General features: G+C 37.2%; 1 protein-coding gene across 3 annotated transcripts in view; it reads right to left on the bottom strand.

The window, feature by feature from the left end:
- Positions 1-3,652: 3,652 nt before the first annotated feature.
- pi4kab (phosphatidylinositol 4-kinase, catalytic, alpha b) overlaps positions 3,653-11,806 on the bottom strand; it is a 55,558-nt gene continuing 47,404 nt past the window's right edge. For all 3 annotated transcript variants that reach the window (XM_062025646.1, XM_062025647.1, XM_062025648.1), the window contains 2 exons: positions 4,544-4,627; positions 3,653-4,467 (listed from right to left, as the gene is read on the bottom strand). In XM_062025646.1, coding sequence (XP_061881630.1) covers positions 4,416-4,467; positions 4,544-4,627 — 136 coding nt within the window. In that variant the 3' untranslated portion in view covers positions 3,653-4,415. The remainder of the gene's footprint in view (positions 4,468-4,543; positions 4,628-11,806) is intronic.

Genomic DNA, 11,806 nt, shown 5'->3' with positions numbered 1-11,806 from the left:
ACCGAAAGGACAAGATCACGGGTACAAGCGGCCAAAATGAGTTTCCTCCGCCGGGTGGCGGGGCTCTCCCTTAGAGATAGGGTGAGAAGCTTCTCCACATCGAGAAGAGCCAGATGAGGTGGTTCGGGCATCTGCTCAGGATGCCGCCCGAACGCCTCCTTAGGGAGGTGTTTGGGGCATGTCCGACCGGCAGGAGGCCAAGGGGAAGACCCAGAACACGTTGGGAAGACTAGGTCTCCCGGCTGGCCTGGGAACGCCTCGGGATCCCCCGGGAGGAGCTGGACGAAGTGGCTGGGGAGAGGGAAGACTTTATTAATCATTTTATGGCTTCTCTGCTTAGGCTGCTGCCCCCGCGACCCGACCTCGGATAAGCGAAGGAAAATGGATGGATGATGGCAAATCATTTTATTCTTTTTTTATATACGATTTACACAACGTGCCAAATTCATTGGTTTTGGGTTTTGTATATACCGGTATGAAAGATTTGTAAATATTTATTTACATACCTTAATTGTTTCCAAACGGTGCCTTTCACAGGAGAGTACAACAAAACAGAAGTCATCGCCATGGAGCCACTAGCTGCAGAAGCTAGCACGCTAATCAGCTGAACAGACTGGTGTTTTGGTGAATTTGCAAAACTGAACAATACAAAAAGAATAATACTAACACAGACACTTGTAAACGTGTTAGCATATATGGTAATGTAACAACGCTAGCTTGATTACATTACGATAGCACGTACAAATACGCATGAAAACACTCCTACAGCCACATTGGACGGTTTAGTAAGTACGAATTATTTTAGTTGTATTGTAAAACTTACTTTGCTCGGAGTGCCATCCATCCATCCATTTTCTACTGCTTGTCCCTTTTTTGGGGTGCTGGAGCCTATCTCAGCTGCATTCGGGCGGTACACCCTAATATAATAATAAGTCTAGTGTTGTCTTTCATGGCCTGGATGCTTAATCCAGTGGTTCTCAAACTTTGTTCACCGAGTACAACCTCGGAAAATACTTTGCTCTCCAAGACCACCATAATGACCAACATATTTATTTAGATCCAATTCCCACATCACTTTTTTAATAATTTTATGGATTCTTTTGGGAACAGCTTTTAACTATTATGAACTGCTTTCTTCAGACAGGGGTCTTCCTTGACACTTTTAAAGCAGCGGTGGTGAGGCCCCTTCTGAAGAAGAGCAGTTTGGACCCAAACGTTTTAATAACTACCGACCTGTATCCAACTTACAGTTGGTATGTAACATTTTAGAAAAACAGTTTTTTTTAACCAAGTCAATTACTTTTTAAATTTTAGAAAAGAAATCAGTCTGGTTACAGGACGAACCACAGACCCACAGTACCGAGACGGCACTTTTAAAGATTTGAAATGACATCAAGTGGAATTTAGATAATAACAAACTGACAATGTTGGTTCGGCTGGATCTGCTTTTGATACAGTAAGTAGACCATCACATTTTATTAAAGAGATTTAGATGCCTCTCTGGTACTGTTCTTAATTGGTTCCGCTCTTATCTCACAGACAGATGTTTTTTTATGTAAGTATGGATGCATGTTCCTTGGAAACCCATGAGATGAAATGTGGGGTTCCTCAGGGCTCAATTTTAGGTCCCATTATTTGTAATCTTTACATGCTGCCTCTTGGGGACGTCATCAGGAGACAGGGCTATGCTGATGATACACAGTTGTCCATTGTTGTGTCTCCTGATGACACATGACCAATCCATTACCTTTTAAACTGCATTGTGGACATCAGAGGGTTTAATTATAGGCCCTGAAGACCAGAGGGAGAAACGTTTAACAAAATTACCGTATTTTAAACCAACACAGTGTATAAACAATCTGAGCGTGATTTTTGACTCCGAGCTGACTTTTATCCCACATTTTTAAAATATTACAAAAATAGCTAGAGTCCGCCCACTTCTTTCTCGGGCCAACACGGAGGTGCTAATGCATGCTTTTATTTCCTGTCGTTTAGACTATCGCCCTGCTCTCTGGCCTTCCCAAAACGAACATCAAATGTCTACAGTTTGTAAAAAACTTGGCTGTTTTAGATATTTTAATTGTACTGTATCTTATTTCCATGTGATAATAGCATTATGATAAGACCATTCTGTTACAAAATAATTATTTATGTCCTCGTAACCAAAATAATATTTCTAATAAATGAGGATTTGACCAAAACAAACCAGATAAACTAGTGTTCAATATACCATAGCCTGAGTAGCCAGGGTCATCCCACACCCAAAATAAATATACAATATCAGTTTTTTGTATTATAAATTGTACTGTAGTACATTGTTGCTGAATGACAAATAGACCTTAACTATTGATTATTACAAATTATCATTATAATTGATTACACATGTTATATCAGCACATAACTTATAAATAACCTAATGCAAGAGGGAGTTATATTGTTTGAGGACAATTAGATATTCTAGTTGTAAATGGGCCGAAGCAAAACACACATGCGGTGTTGTTATGTGTTAGGTTAGGCTGTAGGGATGTGATGCAATGAGTTAGTCTCATCATAAACACATCATGGGGGAAATATTCATCAAATATGACACTGTCAAACAAGCATTAGCACTTTTTCATTTTCCCTCCTTACATCTCATCTTGCTTACTTTATATTGCCTCCTCAATGGCTGATGTTGTTTTTAAATAATATAACTATAAATAATTTACTTCAGAAGACAGAAGGTCACAGCCAAATTCCCAAACTGTAACAGAAGAACAACCTAGTTATTTTTAATGTACGGTAGTTTGTAGTATGCCGCCCTCTAGTGGAGAGTATTGGGAACAATAAATGTATCATATTAATTTGCACCACGTTAAACATATGCTTCACTGAGCTTTTTTTATCTAAATATTATTTACAATAACTCACATAGGATCTATTTTTGTTTTATTTTAGCCTACACAAAGATGGTTAAGATTATGAAATTGACTCATTAAATAAACAAATATAAATGCAATATTAAAAAAATATTTGCAACAATAAATCTATTTACAGTTTAATTCACGGGTGTCAAACTCATTTTAGATCGTGGGCCACATGGAGAAAAATATACTCCCAAGTGGGCCGGACTGGTAAAATCACAGCACGATAACTTAAAAAATAAAGACAACTTCAGATTGTTTTCTTTGTTTAAAAATAGAACAAGCACATTCTGAAAATGTACAAGTTATAATGTTGTTGTTTTTTTTTTTTTACACTTACATGTTGCGGTTAATAGTATTCTATCTTTATTTGTCGTTATTTATACTTTCTGAATAAATTATGTGATAATGTTTATCAGTCAACTCATTGGTGTTAATTTTCAATCTATCAAGATAAAAAAAATATCAAAACCCAATTACAGGATGTTATTTATGTACTGTAGTTTTCTCATTTTCCTCGACTGGTGCACTAACATCATGTGGTTTATTTGTTTTACATATGTAGCATAATCTACTAAATTACAAAGAATTGCTATTGCGACATTTAGTGGACACATTTACAACAGCAGTTTCTTTCATTCAAAAATGTTATACATTGAAAGCAATATGTACAATTATCTTTATTTTTGCTACATTTGTTTGAAGTACTATGTAAAACTGTTGTACCGTTCATGTGAAACAAGAACTGATTTTTAAAATGAATATATCTTTATTTGATTTCACATCTTGTGCATTGTGATTCATAAATATATAGAAAAGAAGACAGAAATAGGCCATAAATGTACAAAGAGGCAGAATCTTTACAATCAGTGACATTACAATGAAGAAGACGGAGGAGGGCACTGCAAGTTTGACTTACTACCCAAAAAATAACAATAAATAACCAAAGAGCTTTGTGACGATGGAGAACTTCATGCAACAACATTCAAAATGTCACCTTCAACCAAAAAGAACAATGAAGTGTATAGACAATACCTCCCTCCCCTTTTGGCATTGAGATATACATAAACCTAGTATTTAGTGCATCATCACCATGGTAACTGTGCCTAACGTCAATACAAGCAAGTGCACGGTGTTCAAAGAAAAAACAAGTACCGTCCTCAAAGCGACCAATTGGTCCGTTAAAAAACAAGCACGACAGTACGATCAAGTACGACACGCCGGCAGGCCACATTCTTAACTATCTTAGTACATTTATGCTCCAGAGAAATCAACAGATGTTACAGATCATTGCAAATGGCCACCGAGTATGAAGTGAACATCAAATTTAAGTGCACACAAGTCAAGATGCCAATATCCATGAAAAACAACAATAAATTACATCCAACAAAATAGTGACTAAAATGAGAAATACATCAAAAGACTAATAACTTTAGGAACAATCTGCAATCAGTGTAGAACATAAAAGGCACGTATACGCATACTCAAGTGCACATGCTCAGGCCCAAACATTTAGTACGGGATTTGGTTTTGGTAAAACTGGATCATGTCGTAGGTTCGACTCCTGCGGAAGAGAGGGATTAGACAGATGGAGGCACAGTATGAATATTTGGTGTGGAATTGTTTGGTTTGGTAGCAACCTGCTGCTGAGGAAGCAGTTCTGGATGATCTTGATGATGAAGGAAGCTGCTTCTTTCTCGCTCAAACCTGGGTTGAAACGCTGCCTGAGGACAGGACATGGAGAACTGAGTCAAGTTATGTCCACACGTTCTGCACGCCGCAAAAAATGTCACGTTTCAATGGACTAACTCCTCATATTTAAATATAAAATCACATTAGACTTAGAGACTTAGACTTCCTTTATTGTCATTCAAATTTGAATTTTACAGTACAGATAAGAACAAAATGTTGCATTCGCTCGTGGTAGTGCAGGATAAAAGAGCAATAAGGTGCAGATATAAATAGATTACTGTACAGATAAATATATTGCACTTTTGCATATGCATTCGCGTTTATGAATGTATGTTATATTGTCTTTATATTCCAGCGAGTTAATCCGTTGTTTGGGGCACAAGCCAAGGACCCTGAAACGACGGACTCTTCTTGTATAAAACTGTGCAGGTAATTAAAGTGGTCCTAAAGGCATCTTGATATTGCGCAATATTCACTTGTCTCCCCTCGTTAGGACAGGTTAATACATACGGCCCTCAGGTTCTGAACGAGTTACGTTCCGAGAGAGTGAAATCAAATTTTAGCATAAGTCAGATCTTATAACAAAATATATCAAAATTATATCCAAAGTCACTTTATTGTGCGCTTCGTTCACTAAGTGTGTTACAAAAAAGATCAATTAGAATAATACATAATGTTGGATATATAGAACATACAAACCCTTTATTTATTGAATCACAAATATTGAAATTGAAAAATTTGGTGCATTTGCAAACAGCTAAAATGATGTACAAAGCAAACTATAACCTGCTACCCAAGAATTCTCAACAGAAGAGGAGAAAGATAACTTTAGAGGAAAATCTAATTTAAAACATTTGTATGCTCATACAACAATTAAAACTTTTAGCATATCTGTATGTGGAATTAAATGATGGAATGGATTAACCAAATAAATCAAACAAAGCACCAATATGATTCGGTTTAAGACACTGTTCAAACTACAAAGTACAACTTTCTATATGAGTTGGGAAATTGTGTTAGATGTAAATATAAACGGAATACAATGATTTGCAAATCATTTTCAACCCATTTTCAGTTCAATATGCTACAAAGACAACATATTGTCTTTGTTTGAACATATTTGATGTTCAAACTGATAAACTTTTTTTTTTTTGCAAATAATCATTAACTTTAAAATTTGATGCCAGCAACACGTGACAAAGAAGTTGGGAAAGGTGGCAATAACTACTGATAAAGTTGAGGAATGCTCATCAAACACTTATTTGGAACATCCCACAGGTGAACAGGCAAATACTTGGGTATAAAAGTAGATTCCATGAAATGCTCAGTCATTCACAAACAAGGATGGGGCGAGGGTCACCACTTTGTCAACAAATGCGTGAGCAAATTGTTGAACAGTTTAAGAAAAACCTTTCTCAACCAGCTATTGCAAGGAATTTAGGGATTTCACCATCTACGGTCCGTAATATCATCAAAGGTTTCAGAGAATCTGGAGAAATCACTGCACTTAAGCAGCTAAGCCCGTGACCTTCGATCCCTCAGGCTCTACTGCATCAACAAGCGACATCAGTGCGTAAAGGATATCACCACATGGGCTCAGGAACATTTCAGAAACCCACTGTCAGTAACTACAGTTGGTCGCTACATCTGTAAGTGCAAGTTAAAACTCTCCTATGCAAGGCGAAGAAACGCTGTCGGCTTCGCTGGGCCTGAGCTCATCTAAGATGGACTGATACAAAGTGGAAAAGTGTTCTGTGGTCTGACGAGTCCACATTTCAAATTGTTTTTGGAAACTGTGGACGTCGTGTCCTCCGGACCAAAGAGGAAAAGAACCATCCGGATTGTTATAGGCGCAAAGTTGAAAAGCCAGCATCTGTGATGGTATGGGGGTGTATTAGTGCCCAAGACATGGGTAACTTATACATCTGTGAAGGCGCCATTAATGCTGAAAGGTACATACAGGTTTTGGAGCAACATATGTTGCCATCCAAGCAACGTTACCATGGACGCGCTTGCTTATTTCAGCAAGTCAATGCCAAGCCACATGTTACATCAACGTGGCTTCATAGTAAAAGAGTGCGGGTACTAGACTGGCCTGCCTGTAGTCTAGACCTGTCTCCCATTGAAAATGCGTGGCGCATTTGAGACACTTGTGATTTAGGGCTATATAAATAAACATTGATTGATTGATTGATTGATTATGAAGCCTAAAATACCACAACGGAGACCCCCGGACTGTTGAACAACTTAAGCTGTACATCAAGCAAGAATGGGAAAGAATTCCACCTGAGAAGCTTAAAAAATGTGTCTCCTCAGTTCCCAAACGTTTACTGAGTGTTGTTAAAAGGAAAGGCCATGTAACACAGTGGTGAACATGCCCTTTCCCAACTACTTTGGCACGTGTTGCAGCCATGAAATTCTAAGTTAATTATTATTTGCAAAAAAAAAATAAAGTTTATGAGTTTGAACATCAAATATCTTGTCTTTGTAGTGCATTCAATTGAATATGGGTTGAAAAGGATTTGCAAATCATTGTATTCCGTTTATATTTACGTCAAACACAATTTCCCAACTCATATGGAAACGGGGTTTGTACAAGGAGGGTTAACATATTGTCTCAGGTTAGTCAGGAATCTTATCAGATCTTGTAACAGCATGGAATCAATGACCACTTTGCTTTCATAAACATTAATTATCTCTAGTTGTAATGACAATCACAATAGTCAAGAAATAGGGAATAATATTGGAATAATATTGGGCTCTTTGAGCTATTATGATGTGTCCCGGAAATAATCTCTTGTGAACAACCCATTCATCTTTTAACTACAGTGTGTTGGATCAATATTTTTGTGTATATCATGTGTATTTAAATTATGAGGGGAAATTTTTAAAAATAAGATTTAAAAAAATATCTAAACATCAAAAAATTTCCTGACCTCCCTGCAGTACCACCTCGGGTATCCTGTTGAAGACCTTTGCATTAGGGGACATCATAAAAAAAAATATCTTTGAGCAAAACAGGCAAAATTACAGCTAATTGTTCTATTGATCCAAACAGAAAACAACCCTGAATATACGACAACCACTATTTTTCTTAAAACACCCCAAAAAAATAAACATTTAACATTCATCTTGCTGTCCTACCAGTGAAATAACAACTAGAAGATTCCAATAAAAAAAATATAAATTACTAGTGCTGGGCCGATAAAACGATATCAATATATATAATGTGATAGACACATGCCGTAATCGATAGCCATTAAAAAAATGTGTTCGATAAAACATTAAATAATTGTTTCTTGTTTTTTGTGGGAGGAAACCGTAAGTTGCAAGGCAAGGTTGGTTGCATGAGCATAAACAACGTGCATCGTGCTTTGCTTGTCAATACACGATCGGTTTAGGAAAACATGATCGGTCCCTCGCATGCGTGAAGACAACCTCACTTCCTATCTACTTGGTTTACGGCAGTTATGTTCGTGCATGCCGTCATTGTTACCATTGTTTTCTTTTTTGTAATCGTTATTTGAATAATAGCGCCATGTGAAAGATTACGTACAAAACAAAACAAACTTTACTTCAGAATACAGTATTTATTTTGAAACCGTAGAGAAACCTGTGCCCAGCAGCCTTAAATGGAAAATAAATCTATCTTTTTTTACTATGTTATTTAGTATCAAATACATCAATTCACAATACTGATCATTTAAAAGTCTACTTTTTGATAGGCCCAGATATAGACCTAAGTTAGAGTAAGTGCCTTGTTTGAAAAAAATTTAAATATACATATTTAAAAAGATTAAAAACATATGATGGGAGTCAGGGGCGCCCCTGTGTGTCATGCATTGCAATGACAGAAGTGAAGTGAATTATATTTATATTGCGCTTTTTCTCTAGTGACTCAAAGCGCTTTACATAGTGAAACCCAATATATAAGTTACATTTATACCAGTGTGGGTGGCACTGGGAGCAGGTGGGTAAAGTGTCTTGCCTAAGGGCACAACGGCAGTGACTAGGATGGCGGAAGCGGGGATCGAACCTGGAACCCTCAAGTTGCTGGTACGACCACTCTACCAACTGAGCTATACCGCCCAGAAGGGTGAAAGTGGTTGAAATTGTGGCAATATTACTCCCTGATTTTTTTATAAATCTACCCCTTGTTCCTATTTATATTCTTATCCCTCCTTACTCATAGATTAGCCATTTTTTATTTGAAAAAAAAAATAAAATAAATATAACGAACATGACAGTGCAGAAGCTATGTCTTGAAAAAAAAAGCGAGACCAGGAAGTGGCGTAGTCTTTCCGCATGCGTGGACCGATCTTGTCTCCTGGTACCGATCGTGTAGTGACACTGCTAACCGAGCAAAACAGGAAGTGATTAGAGAGCAAGGGGAGGGACACGCTAACAGCCATCTTGTTGCTTGCGCCATCTTGTTGTCTCGCTGTTGATTCTTTGCATGGAGTGAGAAGAGAAACTAAAAATGAGTGCTGCACCGCAGAGAGCGAACATATTGTTGATAAAACAGGAAAAGTCACAGCGACAGTCTCGCAGTTTTTTTGATTTTTTTTAAATGAACCGTAGTCCTCTGTCGCCGCCATCTTTTCTTTTCAACCCTCGTCCGTTCCCTTTTCAGGTGTACAGAAACAACAGGTAGGAACTTCAATGCAGAATATAGATTACAAAATATAACGAATGTGCTAGTTTCAAATATTAGTAATTTGGTTCAATAATATATACAGTAAATAATAATTACTGCATAACAAATTAGTTTCCATACTTCAATAAGAATAACAGCTCAAATTAAATGTTACACAGTCCGTGTAACTTCCTGCCAGTAAAATGTTTTCTTTATGTTTACATTTTCACACTTTGCACTATTTTGTCACACTTTATTAATAATTTCTTATGTATTCCTTATTTTTGCACCTTCATTTTAAGAGGTTATTGTTAAGTGTTTATTGTGATTTTAGACCTGTTTTTGTGACTTTTTTGAAAACATATTGAAAATGAACAAGGACTAGTTCTTTTTTAAGCATTACAAGATGACATTCCCAAATCTTCCTTGCTTTGCTTAGCCCACCATAAACTGAGTGTAAACACACTAAACAGACAACCTTCATAGCTTTTAATGTCAGTTTCGGTATAAACTTGGAGAAAAGGTTAGACATGAGAAGCTGACCTGAAAATGTTGGAATAAATAATAGAAATAATATAAGAGAATTATGTTTCTTTTTTATAGTTTCACTACTACCACATAGAAATTAGTGTGTACTTACTGTATGTAATAGTATGATTTCACGAGTAAACACATGACACTCCTTTGGGGGTAGGGGGGTTAAGCTGATCCTTGTATAGTTGTGCAAGTGTTTGTGTTGTTTCAGTAGCTTTTGACACAGACTTATCCTTGTTTTTTTGAGATTCACATTATCATTCCATTCACATTCGCCACAATGTTTACAAATGATTCCCTCATCGATGGCTTCACATCCGGGTCCTAAAAACTTTCTATGTTTCCATCCATTGGCTTCGACCATGCATTAAATTGATCGTTCTGAGGCCACAAATCGTTGAACTTGCACTTACCCATTTAATGCAAGTAATTTGTCTTTGCTGTGGGTTTTCTTTAAGTTTTCTCCACTGCTATGCTAAGATGTAACAACACCCTGCTGCATGCGCACAGCAAACTCGGCAGTGTGCAATTAATTCTGACCGGGCAGCACAGGTAGCCTATGTTAGTTCCATTGTGTGGTTATGTTATACGTCCTCAAAAATCTAAACATTTAAAAGCAAGACAAAATTTTATGCATGTTTTAAATAAAAGTAAAGTGAATATTATTTTAGGACCTTTCAAAATCGTATTTTAGACCTTTTATGAGATTTTAGGAGAATTTGACTTATATTTAAATTGTTGGATTTAAAACTTTTTAAGACCCTGTGGATACCCTGTGTTGGGTTGCATGAGTAAATCTGAAGACCCCAAATATAAGACAAGCAATCTTATTTATTTTCTTGAGAAAAAGTGTTGTTCTATTTTTGGGTCAATATGGTAAAACTTCTCTATATTTTTTTATACAGAATGGAATTTTTCTCTCTCCAGCATTTAAACAGCAACTCAGAACATTCCATGTAACATTCAGCAAAGTTTGCTCAATTCCCCTAAGCTGACATCACGTTCTTCTTTAAACCCCTTACGAGTTGAGATTTAGAGTTCGGTATAAAGAGAGTATGGCCAAGTAAACAACAGGCGCCATGTTTGCTACCACGTGAAGCAAACGTGTGAGACTATGCATGCAATTGCTGTAGTTTTTGTAGTTTTGACGCTATTTTTTTGGACAAAATAAACCAAACGAATATGTCTATCTACAGTTCTAAACATACTCCAGCTCATAATAAAACAAGCTTTAATCTTGTGAAAGTATAATTTTGTGGCCATTATTGTCGCACTCTGCTGCTACAGTCCTGCTGTGTTTTGTGACCAAACGGCACTCCAACAAGCACCCGACACGCAATAAATGTAAAAAAAAATACATAGAACGACCAAAAAAATTAGTTATTACTAGGGATGTCCGATAATATCGGACTGCCGATATTATCGGCCGATAAATGCTTTAAAATGTAATATCATAAATTATCGGTATCGGTTTCAAAATTATCGGTATCGGTTTCAAAAAGTAAAATGTATGACTTTTTAAAACGCCGCTGTGTACACGGACGTGAAGAACTACAGCGCGCCAATAAACCTTGAAGGCACTGCCTTTGCGTGCCGGCCCAGTCACATGATATCTACGGCTTTTGACACACTCACAAGTGAATGCAAGGCATACTTGATCAACAGCCATACAGGCCACACTGAGAGTGGCCGTACAAACAACTTTAACACTGTTACAAATATGCGCCACACTGTGAACCCACACCAAACAAGAATGACAAACACATTTCGGGAGAACATCTGCACCGTAACACAACATAAACACAACAGAACAAATACCCAGAACCCCCTTGCAGCACTAACCCAGCCCCCCCCCCCCACCTCAACCCCGCCACCCCCAACCCCGCCCACCTCAACCTCCTAATGCTCTCTGAGGGAGTGCATGTCCCACATTACAAGCTGCTGTTTTGAGGCATGTTAAAAAAAAATGGACTTTGTGACTTAAATAATAAATATGGCAGTGCCATGTTGGCACTTTTTTCCATAACTCAATTGAAGTTGT

The sequence above is a fragment of the Entelurus aequoreus genome, linkage group LG17 (genome assembly GCF_033978785.1).
Source record: "Entelurus aequoreus isolate RoL-2023_Sb linkage group LG17, RoL_Eaeq_v1.1, whole genome shotgun sequence".
Lineage (NCBI taxonomy): Eukaryota > Metazoa > Chordata > Actinopteri > Syngnathiformes > Syngnathidae > Entelurus > Entelurus aequoreus.
This window is presented reverse-complemented; position numbering and strand designations above follow the sequence as displayed.